The sequence below is a fragment of the Pseudopipra pipra genome, chromosome 12 (assembly GCF_036250125.1).
Source record: "Pseudopipra pipra isolate bDixPip1 chromosome 12, bDixPip1.hap1, whole genome shotgun sequence".
In the NCBI taxonomy this organism is placed as follows: domain Eukaryota; kingdom Metazoa; phylum Chordata; class Aves; order Passeriformes; family Pipridae; genus Pseudopipra; species Pseudopipra pipra.
In genome coordinates, this window is record NC_087560.1 from 4439502 (window position 1) to 4461248 (window position 21747).

The 21747-nt window shown below is 57.6% G+C and overlaps 2 protein-coding genes and 1 long non-coding RNA gene across 4 annotated transcripts in view; 1 reads left to right on the top strand and 2 right to left on the bottom strand.

Annotated features, from left to right (window-relative positions):
* Positions 1–334: 334 nt before the first annotated feature.
* On the bottom strand, positions 335–2710 carry LOC135420756 (uncharacterized). The gene is made up of 3 exons (XR_010433697.1): positions 2557–2710; positions 1909–1989; positions 335–546 (listed from the first exon to the last, which is right to left on the bottom strand). It is a non-coding gene; the product is annotated as an uncharacterized LOC135420756 (long non-coding RNA).
* Positions 2711–4705: 1995 nt separating this feature from the next.
* Positions 4706–8923, top strand: LOC135420754 (cholesterol side-chain cleavage enzyme, mitochondrial). Its single transcript, XM_064668531.1, has 9 exons — positions 4706–5133; positions 5721–5876; positions 6068–6267; positions 6625–6828; positions 7218–7378; positions 7456–7622; positions 7748–7826; positions 7978–8169; positions 8405–8923. Exons 1-9 carry the CDS (start codon positions 4889–4891, stop codon positions 8525–8527), a joined length of 1527 nt encoding a protein of 508 aa, XP_064524601.1. The 5' UTR covers positions 4706–4888; the 3' UTR covers positions 8528–8923.
* CCDC33 (coiled-coil domain containing 33) overlaps positions 8442–21747 on the bottom strand; it is a 42260-nt gene continuing 28954 nt past the window's right edge. The window contains exons 13-23 of one of the 2 annotated variants that reach the window (XM_064668529.1): positions 21015–21140; positions 12518–12606; positions 12227–12260; positions 10868–11063; positions 10688–10776; positions 10365–10496; positions 10137–10209; positions 9796–9917; positions 9498–9581; positions 9307–9396; positions 8442–9022 (exon numbers count right to left, since the gene is read on the bottom strand). In XM_064668529.1, coding sequence (XP_064524599.1) covers positions 8960–9022; positions 9307–9396; positions 9498–9581; positions 9796–9917; positions 10137–10209; positions 10365–10496; positions 10688–10776; positions 10868–11063; positions 12227–12260; positions 12518–12606; positions 21015–21140 — 1098 coding nt within the window. In that variant the 3' untranslated portion in view covers positions 8442–8959. Of the gene's footprint in view, positions 9026–9306; positions 9397–9497; positions 9582–9795; positions 9918–10136; positions 10210–10364; positions 10497–10687; positions 10777–10867; positions 11064–12226; positions 12261–12517; positions 12607–21014; positions 21141–21747 lie in introns of both variants that reach the window. The other variant, XM_064668528.1, reaches the window with a different exon arrangement.

The following is a 21747-nucleotide window of genomic DNA, read 5'->3' on the forward strand; positions in this document are numbered from 1 at the left end:
GGCCGGGAGCAGTGCATGGAGGTGATCCTGAGCCCCTTGGGAGTGGGTTGGAAGCGAGGTGAGAGCACAGGATCAAGCACCACGGGGACAACCTGGGATCCCTGGATGACAGGGAGACTCACAGACACACACAGGGGCTGCAGCAGCATCTCCATCCCTAGCAGGTTTCCATCCCCCACTCTCTGGGAACAGCCAGAACAAAACATGGACCCTTTTGCTAAATTCCCTGAGAAAAGCAGGAAAACTTGAAGCCTTTGGGCTGTGTTTTATTCTGGGATACATTTCCACCACCCGCTGGCTGTTTCCTTAAATATAATGAGGCAAAACCCGGGAGCAAACACAGGCATCAGGATTTATTGTGGCTTCGGGGCTGCTGGAGGGAAAAGCCGGAACATCACCGCCCTCACCCCAACTATGGCCACATTGTTTGAGGAGTTATTTTGGGATCTGTGTTTTCACTGGAGCAGGCACACACAGGAAGGTCAGGTATTCCAGCAGCTTCTCTGGGCTTCTTCCGGCACAGGCAGAGTGGGAACGGCTGTACACCTCAAACAAAAGCCACAAGCACTTAGTTTTTTCCCAGCATCATTTTTTTTTGGGTATTTCTGCCTCCAGCCTCACCAGAGACTGCTCCAGGAGGAGGGTTTGCCGTGAAGGACAATAGTCCCAGGAAATCCTGTATCCCTCTGCATCAGAGGCCAGAGCTCGTGGGAAATCCCACAGTAGCACCCAGTGGATGCACTGACTCAGCTGAGATGGTGTCTCTAGCCATAGCACCCCACTGGGAAGCTTTTCCTGGTGGGATGGGGGTACACAGCCACCCCAGAAGGAGCTGCTGGAGCCTGGAATCGGGATACCCTAACAGCCACCCCTGGGTTTACAAGACCCAGATGAAGAGGTGCTGCTGCATCATGGCCACACCTTCCATCCTCCCACAAAAGAGGATGAATGTATTTATGGCTCTATCCAGGGAATTCACATGTCTAGATCAGATGCCTGAAACTGTGCCACCCACTTGGCTCGCTCCCAGCTGCCTTCACCCCTTGTCCAACCTGTTTTCCCAGTCAGTGGTGTGACAGCTCTATTTGTAGGGGCTATTTGCTGCCCTGTGGCTCTTCTCCCATTTTCCCAAGGCCCTCAGGATTTAACCAGCCTTGGACAGGTGTCTGTCTGTTCTGTGGCCCACGCTGGGACACGGAGGACAAGGTGTGGGTGATGCTACACTGCTGAGGTGGATCAGGGCTGGCCAAGTGGGAAATCCAGCCGTTTACTAGAAATGACATGACCCAGGAGAAGCTGGGGGAAGTTAAACACGGGATCATCCTTCCTCCCAGTTGCCGTGTTCCTCCTCCCCACAGCTACACACACAAATGCTTTCCCTTTGGAGCTGTGAATTTCCACTCCAACGTCCCTGGGGGATGATCCTGTTTGAAGAATGCATCCCATCCGGGTGGGATACCCCATCCCAGCTGGATGGAGACCCCAAAAACCAGGCATCAGCCCAGCAATTTTTAGGTCTGGGATTGCAAGCAATAAATTAGTAAGAAGAGATTCAGTTTAATGAAGCAGGAGAATGAAAACGAGGTAGGCTTGTTCCTGTTTGACTTTAAAGCTTGTCCTGGATGGCTCCATCCTCTGGATGCTCTGGCAGCTCCTTAAGCATCACCAGTGCCTCAGGGATGCTGTGGGGGATGATGACCACGTGCCTGGTCACCCCCTTCTCTCTGCCTCCAGGGGAAACCCTCCAGCAAGAACTGCTTGGTCACAGTTACAGTCTGTTTGCAACTGAAAGTTTCTCTTTTTCAACATAATATTATGAAATGAGTTTCCCTCCCTTCCTTCCAGCCCCAGATTGAATCACAGGGGGTTTCTGGGCAGCAGTTTTACTGCTGGAATTTTCCCAAGTACCTGTTTGTAGGCAGGAGCTGAAAGCTTGCAATGAATGAATTCACTCGTGGGAGAGCAGGAAAGACCCTCGGGATGAAATCACTGCCGAAAAGAGAAGAAATTGTTGGGAAATACATGAAAACCACCATCCTTCCCACGGGATGGGTGTGAGCAGCGGGGAGCCAAACAGGATGGTCCATGCAGGAATGCAGGGTATATTTTTAAGGTAAGAAAGCAAAGCAGCAGCTCCATGCCCTTTTCTACCCTAAATCACTGCAGTTGTTGCATTCCCAGCCCTGGGTTTCTGACAGATGAGGCTGAGGAGGGGGATTTTCCAGAGAGGTTGGGGTTTGATTGGATCTGGGGTTGTGGGGCAGAGCCAAGGGGGTCTCAATGGCCTCCTGGAGGGGGGTCATTTACCAGGGGAAGGTGTGAAGGTGGTGAGTCACCTGCTTACTCCAGAGGTGACACGTCAGGAAAACCCCACGGGTGGAAAGCGAAAGCCCACGACACCCACGGTGTCACCTCCCGGCGGGATGAAACCACACCTGGGGGGGCCCTGCTTGTCCCCAGTGTGGGTGGCATAAGGAGAAGGCCACTGGGGAGGGGTGAGACTCTCTGTTTCGCTCATCCCAAAATAGCAGGGATACACCCGAGTCAGGCGGGTACCGTGGGCTGCCTGCGGGGGCGGGGGAAGAGCCGCCTCCATCCACGCGGTGCCGCTTTGCTCGTCACGGATGAAGCCGCTGCGCTCGAGTCCCGTCCCCGCTGCCATGGCTGGGGACAGGGTGTTGCTGTGGGTGTTTGCAGTCCGTGAACAGCTTCCTGCCCACCCCCCCCAGTTCCCATCAGAGCCCCCCAGGTGCCCGGTGGTTTGTTCCGTGAGGGGACACAAGCGGTCGCGGTTCCGTTGTGCTGCAGGAGCGGTAACACCTTGGCAGAGGCGCCGCCAAAATTCGGAGCCCTGCCAGGGTTGGGGGCTCAGGGTAAGAAGGGCCCTGAGAATTCCCATGGAGAATGTGTGAGACCCCTTAATCGTGCAGGGGACAGGCATCGGGTGAAGGAGCCCAGGAGTTGTCCCCATGCTCTGGGGAGGTGGTGGAAAGGGGGGTGCAGAGGTGATGCTGAGCGTGATGGGGGCTGTGACCTCGGGGCTGGAGGCAGTGGCTGACAGGGCAGAGCTCAGCGTGTGGCAGTGTGTCCCTCCGTGTCCCTCCATGTCCCTCCGTGTCCCTTGGGCCCTGACCATGTCTGAAGGGGAGGCAGCAGGTCCCACCCAGGACAGTGACAGCGCAGGGGGGAAGGACAGGGAATGACACTGTGCCATCATGTCTCTGGACTGTGGGACTGCTCTGGGGTGCACGTGCAGCCAGCTGGTGTTTTCATGCTGGGATAAGCAATGGGGCCTGGTACATGAGGGGACAAGGACCATGGGGCAGGAGGGGACAGATCCTGCTCCCTGAGAGGGGACAGATACCCTGGAGCAAGGAAGGACAGATTCTATTCCCTGGGAGGAGACCAGAAACCTGGGGCTGGAGCGGAACAGGGACTATGGGGCCAGAGGAGACAGGTCTTGTTCTCTGGGAGGGGACAGGGACTGTGGGTTAGAAAGGAACAGATCCTGATGCCATGTGCAGAGACAGGTATTGTGGGGTGTAAAGTACAGAGCTGATGCCCTGAGAGGGGTTAGGGACCCTAGGGCAGAAAGGGACAAATCCTGCTCCCTGGGAGGGGACCAAAAACTTGGGGCAGAAGGGGACAAACCCTGTACTCTGGGAGGGAGAGGGATCATGGGGCAGGAGGGAACAGATCCTGTGCCCTGGGAGGGAAATGGGACTGTGGGGCAGGAGGCGACCAAAAACAGGGCAGGAGGTGGCAGACTCTGTGTTCTGGAAGTGGACAGGGACTCTGGGGCAGAAAGGGACAGATCTTGTGGCCTGGGAAAGGACAGGACTCATGGGGCAGGAGGTTACAGACCCTGTTTCCTGGGAGGTGACAGGGAGTGGGGGGCAGGAGGGGACAACTTCCGTGCCCTGGCCGGGGACAGGCTTCAGGTGCCGGGGAGGGGGGCACGGTCGGCGCTGTCCCCGTGCGGTGCCACTGACGGGCCAGGCGCGCCTCCCGGTGGCCGCCGCCGTTGTCGCATCCACCACTGAGCCCGGCTCAGCATCCCCGGCCCCGGACATCCCGCCGCTCGTCCCGCTCCCGGTCCCTTCCAGAGACACTCCAGAGACCCGGGGGACACCCCAAAGAGATGTCTCAGGGACCCCTCAGTAGAGCCCATCCCATTATCTCCCCCACCTCACCATTGCCAGTGGCTGTTGCTGTGCCTGGGGACAAGGGACTCTGCCACTATCTTCAGGTGCTGCAGCCTTTGTCCGTGGCTCAGGACACCCCAAAAAGCCTTTCCCTCCTGGAAGGAGCCTAGGAAGTGGGGATGTGTCCCCCCCAACACTCCCTGTCCTGGGGAGGGTGGAGGTGAGACACCCCCAGCAATGTTCAGGAGTCTAAAAGACTGTCCCCTCCTGGGGTGACCCTGGCTAGGGGTCCCCAAGGCTGTCCCCTGCTGGGCTGATGTGACCTTTATTACGTTTAACTGCCACTATTTTGTCCCCTAGATCGTTTTTATCATTTATTTGGCAGATAAACCATTTCTCTCCTTGGCAGCCGAGTTTTCATTGTTAGCGCTGGCAGCAGTACCCGCCTTTAGTGGGGTGACACAGGCCACTTGCCAGTGTCACCCGTGGTCACCCCTTGCCGCTCAAGGTCAGCGTGTCACCTGTCACACCCTGCCATGGCAAGGCTGGGAGGGGACGATGCTCTGCCAACCCCTTGGCGCTGCCCCATGCCCCAGTGTTCGTCTGTCCCCGGCCCCAGGGGGGCCGTGACTCATCGGGAGGCGGGCGAGAGCACCTCTCCTTGAGCGGGGATAAGAGCGAGGACACCCTCCCCTCTCCACCGCCCGCTCCAGGCCACCCTTCCCTCTCTGCCGCCCGCTCCCATGCTCGCCCGTGCTGCGCCCAAACCCGGCGCCTTGCGGGGATGTCCCCCTGTCCCAGCCGGGGGGTGCCACCGGCTGGGGGGGGCTGCCGCCCCCACCCCCTCGACTCCCCGGCCCTTCAACCAGCTGCCGGGGGAGTGGCGAGCCGGCTGGCTCAACCTGTACCGCTTCTGGCAGGAGGGCGGCTTGAACAATGTCCACCACATCATGGCTCGCAAGTTCCAGCAGTTCGGGCCCATTTACAGGTGAGGTGGCATCTAGCTCCCCCTTGTCTCTCTCACCCTACTCCCCAACCCCAGTGGCTTTTCCAGACCGGGATGATGCTGCTATTCCCGGCTCTGCTCAGGGCGAGGGAGGGGGGAATATGTGACTGAGCTGCTGGAGGAGCCTGGCTTGCCGTGCGCTGATCAGGCTTGATGCCACAGTGATGGGCGAGAGGGCGGTAGCAGGAGACAGAGCTGGTGCCCTGGGGGGGAACAGGGAATGGGAGTGAGGAGGGGACAGACCCTGTGCCCTAGGAGGGGGCAGGGACCAGGCAGCAGTGCCTTGTGGATGCAGAATATCGGGAGGATGGAATGGTGGAGCTGGAGAGGATTCTGCCCTCCCGTATCTCCACAGGGTCTGGATCTGAGAAGGAAGGGCTGGGGATTTGATTTCAGCACCACTCTCTATTCCCACCTGAGTCCTGAGGGCCCGATCCTGGTGCTGAGCCCCTGCATTCCCCAGGACGGGACCTTCCAGCAGGATTTTAGGGCATGCAAGGGGGCGGGGAGTTGATTTGGGGTTGCTGAGGTTCAGAGTGCAGGGCTGACCTTCCTCTTCACCCCGTCAGGGAGAAGCTGGGTGTCTACGAGAGTGTGAACATCATCAGCCCCCGGGACGCCGCCACCCTCTTCCAGGCAGAGGGGACACTGCCAGAGCGCTTCAGTGTCCCCCCCTGGGTGGCATATCGTGACTTCCGCAACAAGCCCTATGGTGTGCTCCTCAAGTGAGTAGGGGGGCCAGGGGGTGCCCTCAAAATGGGGCTACCAGGTCCTATTGCCATAGCCCCAGCACAAGGGCTGGGGAGAAGCTGGAGCATCAGGAGGGTGATGGGGACATTGGCTGGTCCTGGGCTTTGGGGAGTGGCATCCCCTGGGTGAGGGGGACGCCTCTGACCCCCACTTTGGTGTCCCGCAGGACGGGGGAGGCCTGGCGCTCGGACCGCCTGATGCTGAACAAGGAGGTGCTGTCGCCACAGGTGGTGGAGGGGTTTGTGCCTCTGCTGAGCCAGGTGGGTGAGGATTTTATCCGGCGGGCGAGAGCCCAGGTGGAGAAGAGTGGCCGGGAGCACTGGACAGCTGACTTCAGCCACGAGCTCTTCCGTTTCGCCCTGGAGTGTGAGTGTCAGGGGCATGAGCCTCAAAGCCTGTGTCCCCACAAAAAACCCGCCCTTTTCCCCAAGCTTCATCCTCAGAGATGGGCCAACCAGGGTCTCTCCCAAGGCTGAAGTGTGTAGAGCAATGTCCTCTCTCCAGGCAGGATGTCCTCTCTCTAGACAAGAGAACAACTCAATACTTGATAAAACACTCTTTTATCATTTACTGGTCATCAACCGGTGCCCAACCCTACCCAAACCAACCCCTCATGATCCTGAGCAAACAAGAGGCCAAGCCAGGCCTTGGAAAGGCTGGAGCTGGCCGTGGGATGGTGGAAGGTGATGGGGATGGGCCCCCTCACGGGTGCTGTCCTTGCAGCCGTGTGCCATGTGCTGTACGGGGAGCGCCTGGGGCTGCTGCAGGACTTCGTGGACCCCGACGCGCAGCGTTTCATCGATGCCGTGAGCCTGATGTTCCACACCACATCGCCCATGCTCTACCTGCCACCCGCCCTCCTCCGCCACCTCAACACCAAGACGTGGCGGGACCACGTCCAGGCCTGGGATGCAATCTTCTCCCAGGGTGAGTGTTCCTCTTGCCTGCACCTCCTTTTGTCATCCAAGGTCCCTTTGAGGGCTTGGCTCCATAGTGCCAAGTCACTGCAGCCCCATGTCACCACTCTGGAGACGTTCTCCTGGGTCCAATCACCAAGGCCAGGTAGGGTTTCCACGTCTGGAGCTTGTGGGATGGAGCCGAGGGGAATCATCCAGGAGTGATGAAGGGCAGATGACGGGCAGCATGTTGAGGGGAGCAGCTCTCCCAGAGGGGCTTGTGGCCTCAGAGATCTTTGGGCACCTGGGATAACCCTCCTGCAGGCTATCTCCCCCTGGGGCAGAAATGTCCTGAGGTCCCTTCCTCCTCCACCATTCCTTGGGGGAGGAAGCCCATGCCATGCCTCCGTGTCTCCTCAGCGGACAAATGTATCCAAAATGTCTACCGGGACCTACGGCTGCAACGCAAGAGCACCAAGGAGTACATGGGCATCCTCTGCAACCTCATCATGCGGGACAAGCTGCCCTTGGATGACATCAGGGCCAGCGTCACCGAGATGATGGCGGGTGGGGTGGACACGGTATGGAGCGGGCAGGGTGGCTGGGCAGGGTGCAGGTCCTGGCTGGTGCTGAGCCTTGCTCCCCTGCCCTGCCCCAGACCTCCATGACGCTGCAGTGGGCCATGTTCGAGCTGGCACGGGCCCCGGGGGTCCAGGAGCAGCTGCGGGCAGAGGTGCTGGCTGCCAAGCGTGAGGCGGCAGGGGACAGGGTGAAGATGCTGAAAACCATCCGGCTGCTCAAAGCTGCCATCAAGGAGACGCTCAGGTGAGGAGGAGCCCCACTGAAAAACACCCCCAGCCCCTTCCCTCCCTGAACCGTCATGAATCGAAGGGGAATGTGGGCAGGCCAGGCTGTCCCCAGGATGAGATGTTTGGCACTTGTCTCCCCAGGCTGCACCCCGTGGCCGTGACCCTGCAGAGGTACACTACTCAAGAGGTCATCCTCCAGGACTACTGCATCCCCCCCAAGGTAAGCATGGCCACCGGGTCCCTCCTCACCCTGACGGGGTTGTGGGACCTGGGTGACACGGGGGGAGCAGCTGGAGGGCTGGATGCCATCCCTGCACCCCAGCAAAGCCACGTGGAGAGCCCAGACCCACGGGGCTGATCCCTCCCCACAGACGCTGGTGCAGGTCGGTCTCTACGCCATGGGCCGGGATCCTGAGGTCTTTCCCAAGCCAGAGCAGTTCAGGCCCCAGCGCTGGCTGGCAGCTGGCCCCAAGCACTTCCAGGGACTGAGTTTTGGGTTTGGACCACGACAGTGCCTGGGGCGCCGGATCGCTGAGCTGGAGATGCAGCTCTTCCTCATGCAGGTGAGCATCCTGCTGCTGGGGACACCGGGGACTTGTCACTGGGAGGGATCAGGGAAGTGGCATGTGGGTGTGGCTACCTCCAGAGTTTTCTGTGTAATCACAGAATGGTTTGGGTTGGTAGGAATCTTAAGGATAATCTCATTCCAACTCCCTGCCATGGGCAGGGACCCCTTCTGCTAGACCAGGTTGCTCCAAGCCCTATCCAACCCATCTGCTCTGTTCTCTTTCATTCCAGATCCTGGAGAACTTCAAGATCGAAACCATGAGAGCAGTGGAAATTGGGACCAAGTTTGATCTCATTCTTATCCCAGACAAACCCATCTACTTGACCTTACGGCCGCTCGAGTCCCGGGCGTGACGAGCCTGATCCCGGGTGACACCCAGCCCGTCCCCATTTCGGGACATCTCCCACATCCCAACAGGCACTTTCAGCTCCTTCCAGCCAGTCTCCAGCCTGGGGATGGGATTTGGGGGACGTCTGGGACACTTTCAGGGCCGCAGCCTTGGCTTGCTGCATCTCTGCCTTGGCTCAAGGCTGCGCTTACGCCACGGGGGAGATAAACTGAAGCCACCCCAAGGGAGTGCGGGGTGGGAGGGTGGGTTGGTGCTGCTGCACCCTCCAGCTGCTCGGGGCTCCCTGGGAACCGCACCAGGGACTGCGGCCGAGCTCCTCAGACCCCCTCCAATGTTCTGCTTTGCCTCTCATTTCCTCTGTCATCGCATCCCGTGAAAAAGCACCGGCTTCTTCCTGCCAGCAGTGCGTCTCTCCGTCTCTCTCAGCGGGCGTGGGTTAGGGCAGGGGGGGCAGAGTGTGGGGTCTTCTCCGGGGGGCGGTGGAAATTGCAGCCAGGTTCTGCTGAGGGACGAGAAAAGGTCTTGGGGAGCTGTAAATGCAGCCTCGCCCTCTGGGGGGCATCAGGTGAGAGGGCTCTGGGTTGGCAGGGGAGCATTCTGGGATTCTTGAGAGTCCCAGATTCCCCCCAGTGTGAGGGTGGGCATGGAGACCACCCCCGCACCCCTCCCTCAAACTGTCCAAGAGCACATAGGGGTGGCTCTGAGTCCCGATCCTTCCTGCTGGCAGCAAATACCGGCTGCCAGCTCCCGTGAGGGGTGTCCTTGGTCCCCCTGTGTGCTCACCGAGGGGTGGGGGAAGCCATTCTCCTGCTCCAGCAGACGTGTTCCGAGCTCCTGCTTCTCCCGGCCCCACTGCCTCGCTGCCTTCTCCAGCTGGGACAGACCCAAAACAGGCTGGCTCTCCCCAGAAAATGGGGGCCAGAGACACTCCAAGCCCCCCAGCATCAAGTGGGGTGCAGAGGGGTGATGCCCACCTGCCTGTCCAGCACCCGCCCGCGGGCTTGTGCCTCCTCCAGCCTGGCCAGCAGAGACAGCTTCTCCGTGCCCCCCAAAACACCCTGTGGGCACGAGGTGAGCTGGAGCGGGAACGGCCGTGCTGGATTCCCCCGCTCTCTCCCGCTGCTCACGGCGGGGGCGAGCCGTGGGGTGGCTATTGCCCCACGGAGCCGGAGATGCCACCCAGGTGATGCCCCCAGGAGACCCCCCAGCAGTGCTTTCTGGGGTGCCACGGCTCTGCCCCCTCCCCAGTCCTGTGCCCTCCCCCAGTCTCACCGGCAGGGCTGGGGGCCGCGGGGCGATGGGGGCTGCGGGGTGGGCGGCCCTCGCCAGCTCCTCCCGCAGCCGGCGGTTCTCGGCCAGCAGCGCGGTGTGCATGTCCCCGGAGAGGGCTTCACCTGGGGGATGGCGTGGGGGGGACACTGGGACGTGTCCTGCGCCCCTCCCCGTGCAGGGATGGGGGCTAGAGCAAGCCCTTGTCTCTCCCATGCCCAGGAATGTGTGCTGGGGGGCTCAGGACCGACTGATCCCCCACCATGGATCATCCCAGGGAGCCCAGCAGCTGGGTATGGGACGCCCCCCCCCCCCCGAGAGTCCTCATTCCCTCTTGCACCCACCTGCCGGCTTTTCCGTGCTCCTGCCTGCCCTGGCGAGTTTCTCCTGCAGCACCCTCTCCATCACCTGGATGACCTGTGGGAGAAGGCAGAGCTGTCTCCAGCCCAATGCCAGGCTGTGATGATCATGTCATGGAGGAACCGGATGGGACAGAGGGTCCCATCTGCTCCACAGAGCCTTGTGCCCTCCAGTCTGTCCTTCTCACCCCAACCTAATGCCCCATGGCTCACCTTCTCCTGCTGCTGCACAGTCTCCTCCAAGCCCTTTGCCTTGGCCACCTTATCCTGGCACCTCCTCAGCATGGCTTGCTGCAGCCGGTGGGCTCGCTGGAGCAGCACCAGCTCCTTCTCCCGGTCATTTTTCTGCGAGGGAAGAAGAGGAAATTCCCCCAGGGAGCTCTGTGCTGAGCCTCAAGCCTTGAGGCATCACCTGGGAGAACCTCATGGAGCGGTCCTGGGGCTCTCAGGCACTTGCTGGGCTCTGGGGGGCCCCGCTGCTCCCCTGCTTTTCCAGCCCACTCCATCCCCCAGGCAGCCCCTGCTCACACCCATACCCGGATCAGCTCATTCTGCAGCTGCTGGACGCGATCCTTCAGTCTCCTCATCTCTGCTGTGCTGGCCACCAGCTGGTGCTTGAGGGTGGCTGCAAGAGCCCATGCCACATCCTTGTCACCCGGCCAGGGGACCGGGGAGGAGGTTCCCCAGTTTCCACCTGCCCCCTCCCCGCCACACACCGAGCCTCTCCAGCAGCTCCTCCCGGCTCATGACGTGCAGGTCGGCGTCGTGGTGCAGAGCGTGGCCCAGCTCCTGCTGCGAGGCCAGGCTGCCCCGCAGGTGCCCGTTCTCCACCTCCAGGCTGGTGACGTGCCGGCGCAGGGACAGGAGGTCCCCTGCCATCCGCTTCAGTGCCAGGCGGTAGCTGCCCACATCCTGCCAGCCCAGAGCAGAGCTGCTGGCACCCCATGGCAGCCAGGGCTGTCCCCAGATCCAAGGGATCAGCTCGGGATATGTGGCTTGAGGGTCAGACCCACTGTGGAGAGCTAAGGAACATCCAGCTTTTCCACTCCTCTTGACACCATCCATCCTTCTCTACCTCTTCCATCCATCCTTCTCTTTCCCATTTGTCCATCCATCCATCAATTCATGCGTCAATCCTTCTTTTCTCTTCTCCATCCATCCTTCTCTTCCCCATCCATCTATCCATCCACGCATTCATACATTCATTCTTCTCATCTCCATGCATCCCTCTCCAGCCACTTGTCCTTCACTTCTCTAGCCATCTATTATTCTTTTTCCCATCCATCCATCCACATGTTCATGTATTAATCCTTCTCTTCTCCATCCATCCATCCATCCATCCATCCATCCATCCATCCATCCTTTTCTTCTCCAGCCATCCATTCTGTCCTTCCAAATCTTCTCCTCTCCATCCACCCACCTCTCCTTCCACCCAACAGACCCCTCCTCCATTTCTCCATCTTTTCCTTGGGGAAATCTCCCAAGGATGTGGGGTGGAGCAGTGCTGGATCTGGGAGTCATCCCCAAGCTCTGAGCCTTTCAAGGCTTTGCAGGTCTTTGAAAGAAGGGATGGGGTGAAGAATAACAGAAAGATAATGCCAGGTGGTGCTGGGGGGATAAAATTCCCTGTGGATTTTTATCTTTTTAGGCTGATACCCCTCTCTGCCACGCTGGGAGGATCCTGACAGCAGGGACCTTGGCCAGAGGGAGCTGTGTGCCTCCAGCTCCCCTGGGCCCCCTGCTCCCAGCCTTGGGAATGGCCTTGGCCAGTGGCCCATGGGGGGGCCAGGGCATGGGGAGGGGCTGCAGCAGCATCAAGTAGCCTTGGGAAGGGGGGAAAGGGGGGCAGGTGCAGCCAGAGGCTCTGCTCCTTCCTCCCCATCTGCCCAGGAGCGGTTTCATCCAGGTTTTGGTTCGTTCCCAAGGTGAAGGTCCCTCCAGCCAAGCTCAAGAGCTGCCCCCCACCCCCTCACAGACCTTCACTGGCTTTGTGAGCCAGGACCAACCTTGGGGACACTGCTTTTCCTCTGCAGTGTCCCCACTGTCCCTGCTCCTGCCGTCTCCCTGGCACTCACCAGCTCCTGGCGATCTCCAAATTTCTCCTGGGACCTGCAGAGCCAAGAGCAGGGGGGACACTGAAACACCAGCAAAACCCTGGCCAAGGAACTCTCTGTAGGAGACAGGAGCCTGTTTGGGGTGCTGGGAGGGATGGGAGTGCAGGAAGGGTGGGAGGCTGGAGGAGTAAGATCTGCAGCACTGGGGCAAGAGGAGAAGCTGCTGGGAAAAATATGGGGAGAGTGGAGGAAGGATGAAATCACCCCAAGGAGGATAAGAAGAAGGAGCCAAACCCACAGCAGTCCCCGTACCTCTGCTCTCCATGTGGGAATGGCTGCTTTCCAGGCAGGATACTGGCCACGGCATCAATTGCTGGGAGGGACATGTCATCTTGATGGAGCTGTCAGGAGACATCAGGGCAGAGGGTGAGGATGAGGCTGGGGAGGAACAAGCTCCTTCATCCCCTTTCCCACAGCTGGGAGCAGCTCTCCAGGCTTTCATCTGGAGCAAAACACCTTTGCCGTTGTTGCTTTGGGATCAGGGTCCATCCAGCTCTGCCCCAAAACCTCTGGAATGACTGGCTGTGATGCTTCAAGCATCCCGCTTTGGGGCCTGGATACAGCCAGAGGGCTGGGAGACCTTCTCCTGAGGATGGGGGTACTCAGAAACTCCTGGCTTTGTATCATGGAATCATTTAAGACCATCAAGTCCATTCACCCAGCACTGCCAAGACCAGCACTAAACCACGTCCCCAAGTGCCACCGCTACATGTAAGATGTGGATGCAACTCCATGAGCATCATTCCACAGCAGGATTGTTGAGCCAGGCACCCTTGCTCGGGTGTAACAGGGACCTCTGGGTCCTCCCCTCCCTTGGTGACACCAGGTGACGTCCCCATCCCCACCTGCCGCTCCCAGCACTCACAGTGGAGGAGAAGGGTCTGTAGTAGAGCATCCTTCCCGCTCCTGGGGTGTCTCGGTCCCCCCAGCACCCCGTTCCCACAGTCAGCCCTGCCCACAGCAGGTTGCCAGGCTCCTCCTGCCCCAAACAAATCCCCCCCAGGCAAACCTCGTGTTCCTGCACCACTGCCTGAGCTGCAGCCGGGGGACTTGCGGTGATGCCGGGGGGCTGTAGCATGAGGAAAAGCTGGTTTTCCCAGGCCCTTTCCACTGGCAAAAGGATTTAGGTGGCATGGAGCTCCCAGCACACCAGCAGCTGTTGCTACAACACAACTCGCCTCTTAGCAACTCCTCCCTCGAGCAGCTGGGAGGCCAAAATCACCCGTCTGCACCCAGAATGGGAGAATTCCAGAGGCAGACAGGTGCCCTGGACATCCGCATCTCTTCCCCTTCAACAGCCCATTGTTGCTTCCAAAACCATCAGAGCTTGTGGAGACCTCAGCCCCTCGCTGCTTCCAGCCCTCTCTCCTCATTCCCATCCTGATTTGGGGTGGTTTTTTTGCCTTATTCCCTGCTCCCAGCAGTGCAGAACCAAGGAGGGTGACTTGGTGGAGGCCACCACCAGATCCCAGCGCTCCTGGGTGGCTCCAGTGATGACGGCGCCTCATTTCCATGCATGGAAATGCTCTGCCTTCCCAGCACGCTCCTCTGATGTTTCAAACACTCAATTAACTTCAGAGGACACACGTCTGGGAGGTGCTGGGTGGCATCAGGCTTCAGCTCCACCTTGGAGTTTGGCCTGGGAATAATTCGCTGGATAATTTGCTGAGCAAACCCCACTTCCGTCCTGAGACTGAATTTAACGTGTTTTAAGGCACGGGGTTCTCTGTCCCAGCTTGTCCCTCATCCTGTCCCTTTTTCAGGGTCCCACAGAGGCTCCTGTGCCTCCCACCTGCTGCGGCATCCCGCATCCACCTCTGCTCCAGGGTTTGTCAGGGAACAAAGAGGCTGGTGTAAGTCAGTGGAGCCCTTGGCTACCTCATCCCGTGCCATCAATTTTTCATCAAGGAGATGGTGGGAAGCGTGCAATTATCTGCTCCATCAATAATGCACTTGCCTTGCCTGGGCTGCCTTCCACCACGGCTTTTCCAGGCTCAGACTACACCTGCAGAGCCTGGAAAAGCTCCCCCAGCCTGTATTCCCAGCCCAGCACTGCTCAGAATCCCACCATCCCGGCAGGCAGCATCACCCCAGGGACAGGGTTAAAGGCATTTGAAGACATTTTTCCCTACATCTCCTATCTCAAATCCATACGGAGATCGCTGCGTCTCTCCTTCCCACAGGGGTCCGGGATGAAAGGCTGGGAATCCGCGTCTGAAATGATGGAAGCTTTGAAACTCCTGGCACTCGTTATTTATTTTTTAATATTTTTTTTTTCCCCTCCTCATCATTTCCAAGCTTCTCTGAAGCTTCTCCTGCCTTTGGAGCCTTTCATCACCCGATATGCCACCCCCCTCCTTCCCATATTTGCTTAGGCCAAGTTTGGGTTGTTTTTTTTATATTTACTTAACAAATTGCTCCAAGATGCTTTGATGTATCCGATTAGCTTCGACTGCTGGAATCAATTCCTCTCTAGATGGAGCAGCACGGAGCAAAGCGAGACGGGGAGGGGGCTAGAAATAAACCTCTGCAGGAGGCAGGAAGGTCCAAAAATTGCCAAAAATAGGGTGTGCCAGAGGGTTCTGCATCCACATGGCATGTGTGGACCCCGTCCCTGTCTGAGGAGAGGACATGAGAAAGGCTGAGGATGGGACAACTTGTTACATGTGTGAGCACAGAGGCATTTGAGCCCCTGATGGCCCCCCACCCCCTGCTGCAGCACAATCTCCCTCCAGCTCCACAAATAAAACATCCATGGATGAATATTAAGCCTAATTCCTTAATTGTTAGGAAGATGGGATAAGCTCGGATTTACATATCTGAGGAGAAAAAAAAATTACTGCAGTGGCTTAGGAAGATCAGAGGGAAAAAAAAAATCCCATTTTCCCCTCTTTTCTGTAACAAAAGCTCATGAACTCATCAGGAGATGGCGATGCCTCTCTTTGCTTTGCCCATTGCCCCCATCAACCTCACATATTCCCTTGGGATGCAGGTATAGATGGGGCTGGGGTTGATGCCAGGTCCCAGGTCCCTGATGTTCCTGGGTACCCAAACCACCCTCAGGACATCTGGGTGGCCAGATCAGAGGGGAAAACGTTGGTTTTCCTCCTCTGCTTCTAAAATAAACGGGGTTTTATCTGATTAAATCAAGGCTGAACTCCCTTCCCAAGCTCTGGGGGGGCCGTGCTGAGAGGAGGGGGGTGTGTATTAGGCAAAGCATTACAATTCAATTTAGGAGTTAATTGGATTGCATTGAAAACTGCTTAATCTGTGCCACGTCCCATTTAATAGAGACACCACATCTTCTGCTCCCCCCCCAGCCTCGAGGACGAGTTTAGGGCGGGCGATTGCCATCGCTCTCCGGCTCCGGGCCCAGCTGCCGGCTGCTGATATCATGTTTTACAAGGATATAAAAGCCTCTGGATTACACTGGGTAGCTCGGGGAGGGGAGATGCTCCGTGGAGAGGAGACTGCTCCGCGGGCTCCCACCCTCCCGCCTGCTCCTTCAAGATAAGGCTCAAGGAAGCAGCTGTGCCGCCAGCAGGGATTGTGAGTCCTCTGTGAGTCGCTGCTGGTTTATTTTCCTCAAAGAAAATGAAAGGAAGACAAAAAAAAAAAAAAAAAAGAAAGACAAAAAAAAAGGGAAAAAATATATGCAGCTAGGAACAGGTGGGATAACTTTTGAGAGCAAATGCCAGCTGAGTCAGCTCCTGGCTCCCGAAAAACAGTTTTTCCCCTCATCCTGCTGCTTTCAGGAGGGAGGGGGACAGCCAAAGTGATGTCCCCAAGTGATGCCCTGCTCCTGATGGTGCCCAGTGGGAAAGAATCTCCTGGGTTGGGTTTCTCCTCCCAGCATGGACCAGAGCATCCCCCAGTGCTGCTGCTCACCCACGACTACAAATGGGGTCCAGACCTAAAAAAATCCCCCTCCTGAGATCAAAAAAATGAGGGAAACAGATTCCAGCTGTTATTCTGGGTTCCCACTGAGTCCTCGTGGGTTTTTTTCCTCCTAGGAAAACATCCACATTTGTGTTTTAAGACAAACCTCGGGGATGTGAAGAAGTGGAGAAATATCACCAAAAGTCCCCAGTGCCAGATGGGGCAGCACTAGGCAGCTCCACAGAGACAGTTATCCCAACATACCTTCAAAAATCCATGCATGGGACCCAAGTTAAATGTTCTCCCCTATTCCCACACTTTTTAGGTGCCCTAGGACCAGGAAAGGCTGAGAAGTCCCTAAACAAGGATGGATGAGTCCCTCTGTGCCAGGTTCACTGAGGGTTTAGTAGCACTGCTGGGCTGGGTTGGAGCAGGACACGAAAGGGTGCCACACATTCCAACACAAGCACCCCCAAACACATAAAAATGGTATTTTGGAGACAGTTTTCTCTTCTTCCATGCTCTGGATCAGTGCTGGCGTCCCCAGTCCCTACCCCACACAGCTAAACCCTCAGCCACCCAGACCCAAGCAGGAGAAGCCCATGCAAAGCCCACCTTTACCCAGGGCCTGGATCACCAAAAAAACTCCCTCATGCAACATAACTGTGGCACTTGGATCATTTTCAACCCCTTCAGCCCACACGCAGCCTCCCCCAGCCCTTTACCCTTGGGTCCCTGCCTCTCCAGCACCCTCTGCTGCCCTCAAAAACCCACGTCCCTCTGTCCCCGTCCTCGCCATCCCACCTTCTCCCCAAGAAAACAGCTTTTCCCGTTACTTTTACTCTCCCCCAGCCCAGCAGTGACATTGCAGATGGATTTGGGGTGGCTGGCAGGTTTCTGCTGTAAATGCCTTTACCCTGCCCCTGTTCCTGGAGGCAGTGCCAGGGTGGTGACCTCTGGGGTCACATCAGCTCACTTATGGGCCTGTTTTATTAATTGGTTTAATCCTGCTGGGAGATCCCCCCCACCCCCTACCCACCAGCCTGCCGCGCACTGAGCCCCGTGCCCGTGGCTGCCGGGGCACCCATGGGTGTCCAGTTCCCGGCAAACATCTCCGAGCATCCTCGGGCTGGGCAAAGCGAGGCATCTCCGTCCCAACCGGTTGCATCCCAGCTCCAGAGGAGCGGTATCCGGGGTGGAGGGTTGTCCCCTCCCCGGTGGGGAGCCAGGACCGGCGGAGCTGTCGCTAGATGGGGCTGGAGCCTCGCACGGGCCGGCGGCCGCCTGCGCCCTCAGCAACCTCGGCCCTGCAGCATCTTCGTCCCGCGCAGCTTCCTCAGCCTCTGCAGCATCTACACCCCCTGCAGCACCTTCACCCCTCACAGCGCCTTCTCCTCTTGCACCGTCCCTTGCAGCATCCTCATCTTTCACATCCCTGTGTCCCCTCAGCCCTCACGGCACCCTCAGCCCTCACAGCACCTTCACCCCGCGCAGCACCCTCTCCCTATGCATTATCCTTTTTCCTCGCAGCATCCTCATCTTTTGCACCCCTCTGTCCCCTCACCCCTCACAGCACCCTCTCCCTTTCCAGCACCCTTCTTCCTCACAGCACCCTCTCCCTTCACAGGGGTGATGGGGTTCACTGTCCCTTACCCTTGCAGTCTCCTCATCCTTCACATCCTCCTCTTCCCTCACATTGCCTTTTCCCTCTACAGCACCCTCTCCCCTTGCTGCCCCCCTCTCCTTGCAGCATCTTCACACCTTCCTGCACCCTCTCCCCATGCACCATCCTCTTTCCTTGGAGCATCCTCCTCTATCCCATTCCTCTCTCCCTCACAGCACCCTTTCCCTTTACAGCACCCTTGCCCCTTGCAGCACCCACTCCCCATGCACCAGCCTTTTCCCTTGCAGCATCTGCGTCCCTCAAATCCCTCTCTCCCCTTGCAGCATCCTCACACCTCACAGAACCCTCTCCCCTTGCAGCATCCTCACACCTTGCTGCTCACTCTCCCCGTGCACCATCCTTTTTCCTTGCAGCATCCTCATCCTTCGTATCCCCCTCTCCCCTTGCAGCATCCTTGTCCCTTGCAGCATCTTCACCCCTTGAAGCACCGTCACCCCTCATAGCACCCTCTCCCCTCGCTGCACCCTCTACCCTCGCAGCATATTCACCCCTTGCTGCACCTTCTCCCCATCCATGTCCCATCCTATTTCCTTGCAATATCCTCATCCTTCGCATCCTCTTCTTTCCTCACAGCACCCTTATCCCTTGCAGCACCCTCTCCCAGTGCACCATCCTTTTTCCTTGCAGCATCCTCATCTTTCTCCTCACCCCTCCCAGCACCCTCGGGCCCACGGCACCTTCACCCTTTGCTGCACTTTCTCCCTGGGTGCCATCCTTTTCCCTTGCAGCATCTTCATCCTGTGAATGCTGGTTTCCCCTCCCAGCACCCTCACCCCTTGCAGCATCCTCTTTCCACAGCTCCTTCTCCCCTCACATCCTTCACCCCTTGCCCCCCTCTCCCCTCACCATCAGAACACTTTTCAGGCACCAGCTCCAAGAAGCTGCTGGGCCCAGCAGCACCACACCATGCTGGGTGTCCCCTCCCAGCTTGCTGAGGCAGCAGACCCTGCTCAGTGGGTGCAAAAGCTCCCCCCCCTCCTCGGAAATCACACAGAAACTGGATATGGGCCCAGCAAAGGGACTCCAATGCTGCTGGGAAGCAAGAAATCCCCCCCTCCATCACGGCTTCCTCTTCTATGGGATATTTTTGGGGACCAACTGCACATCTGGGCTCTTATCTTACGTGATGGAGCTGACAGCACACGTGCAGTGCTGGGAACAAAACACCAGCATGGAAAAAAAGACGACATTCTCTTCTCCCAGCTCCACGAGAGACCCTGTGGCTTGTAAATCCCCCTGCATCGACAGGTCAGGGAAATATGTGTGATGGGAGTGGAGAAAGAAAGGCTTGAAGGAGAAGCAAATGTTTGAGGAGGCTGGAGAAAACGCCCCCCTAATCGTTAAGTGCTGCTTGTAAATTATTCATCAGCTGGTAAGAGAGGCACAAATCTATTCCGGGAGAGGGCAGGAGGGTAGGAAAACATGGTTAGGCTGAGCCCAGCACAAGGCTCAGCCTAAGGTCGGAGAGCTCGTCCAGCAGGAAAACTTGGTAAGCCCGGGGAGGGGGGGATGTTAATGTCCCGGCACAAAGGATTTCCACCCCCGTGGGAGGTGGAAAAGCAGGAGGGTGACCCCATCCCCGATAATGTTCCTCATGGCTTTGTTTTCCCACTTTCTAATGAAGGCGTTAACGAGCAGATCCAGAGCAGGACCTCCGAAGCCGCAGGGTAGGGATGAGGATCCGGGTTTGATCAGCCCGAGCGGAGTGGGAAGAAGTGACAGGACTGTGATCAGCCGCGTGCTTCCCCCCCCGGCCCCCCCAAACCGCCGCGCCGGGGGGGCTGTCACGTCCCGGCTCCCTCCCGCACACACGCTCCATTAGTAGGGTGTCAGCCCCGATTCCCGGGGCTGTCAGGAGACGGGTTTTCCAAGCAAATCCCCCCGCGCCACAGTGCAAGCCAAGTGAAAATAATTTGTGCTTTAGGGGGGAAGAAAAAAAAGCGAAGGAAAGAAAACGGCTGCCAAAGGTTGTGCGTGTGAGGGGAAATATTAATCCTACCAGCAATGGTTTTTTTTAGACAGAAAAGGAGAAAATACTCGTGCAGGGGTGCCCAGACCTTGTGCAAAACGTTTCTGGGCTCCTGTTGCCCCACTCGGGCTTTAAAATTGGATGCTGGAAACATCCTTGAGATCACTTCCCACCCATCCTCGCAGGGATGCTCTTGGGAGGATGCAGCAAGCCGAATTTGAGGCTGCTTGGAGCATTGGGCTGGATCCTTTGCAGGTCTGGAGGGTGCTGGGGCTTCTCCAGAGGCCCTGGGTAATTGTATCCATCAAATTCGGAGCTCACACCCCGATGGCATTTAAGCTGTGCTGTGGTACCCGCCCCCGCACGCCCCGTTATGGGTTTCTATTAGGTTGAGCATAAAGAAGCCGTGGAAAGGGAAGTCATAAAGCTCAGTGGATTGGAGGAATTAAAACAGCTGGAGGAAAAACAAATAGCTTTGCTGTAGTATTATTCTTTTCTTTATGGTGGTTATTTTATTGCTAATTTTCTTCTTGCTTTGCTGCCTGAATCGCAGGTTGAAGGTGGGGTCTGGGAAGCCACTGATGGGGAAATAAGTGGGGTTTTGGAAAGAATGGGCCCCCTCCACCCCTTCTCTCCAAGCTATTTAATAAGCAGAATTGGGCTTTAACAACCTGTTATTTTTAAAGCCAGATGGCTTAAAGCACAGGAAGACATTAGGACCACGAGGGCCGGGTTTAAATTCATCCAAGGGCTCCATTTGTCACTACAAAGGGCTGGAGGAGGAGAACAGCTGGCTTTTATTTTTTTCCTGGAGCAGAAAGGTATGAGCTGGAGGTGCCTGGGTTCTCCCACATAATGCAGTGATAATAGGAGAGAATTTGCTAAATGAATTTGGGATTGAGCGATTAGATCGAAGCTGGTACATTGAAGCACTGCCCCCAGCAAGGTGATGGGATGATGCCCCCCCTCCAGACCCTGTGCCACCCCGAAACAGCCAAATACCAGGGATGCTCCACACAACACAAGAAATCACTGCTACAGCCAGGCTGGAGGTAAAACCGGCCACTCCCAGCAACGCACACATCAGAAGAGAGATTAAAAATTGGGATTTATGTTGGTTTTTCCCCTTTATGAGGATGGTGTGTGCCTTCATGGAGGCTGGATGCCATGGGCAGGGTGTTGGCACAGCATCTCTGGATGCTCTCATGGGTCCTTACCTGGCCATCAAGTGGGTACAGGGGGGTCACCAGTGGCTCCTCGCTGCTCTGGAGGGTGCTGAGTGTGGCAGGGTCCAGGCTGGGGAGGGCATCGCTGCCTGCCGGGGTCAGGAATGCTGCTGGTCTCTGGGGAGGGAGAGGCAATGGTCTGTGGGATGGATGGATGCAGTGACAGGGGCAAGGAGGGGGCATCTGGGCTGATCTGCATCCACTGCATGTCTCCTGTCCCCCTACCCACATCCCCAGTGTGCCACTGGAGCGACGGGGAAGAGCTGTGGGTCGGCCAAGAGGAAGTTACGAGGGGAGTTTTGTGCAGAGAGGGGATCCCTGAGGTGACAACGTGACAAGGTGGAGAAGGAAGAGAAGGAGGCAGTTCTGTGCCTGTGGTGATGGAAATAGCAGGCCCATGCCCATCCTCAGCCTTCAGGTGGGTGGGAGGTGGGTATCCAGGTCCTGAAGGTGCAATGGGATGTTAGAAACCACTTTACCAACCGGTGCTGCCCCCACCTTGGGTGCCTGCTGGATAAAGCCCCTCCGGCACACCAACAACCCCTGCCAGAGCCCTGCCAGAAGCTGCTGGCAGTAGTAATGTGATTTCCCTGCCCCTCATTTCCCACTCCCGGCTCTGCGCGTCCTGCTCTCCTCCCGCCAGCCTGGCTTTTATAGACTCCCCTCTAATCCAGTTAGAGGGGGAAGCAGGATCTAATGGAATAAACGATGGAGTCCATGTGCT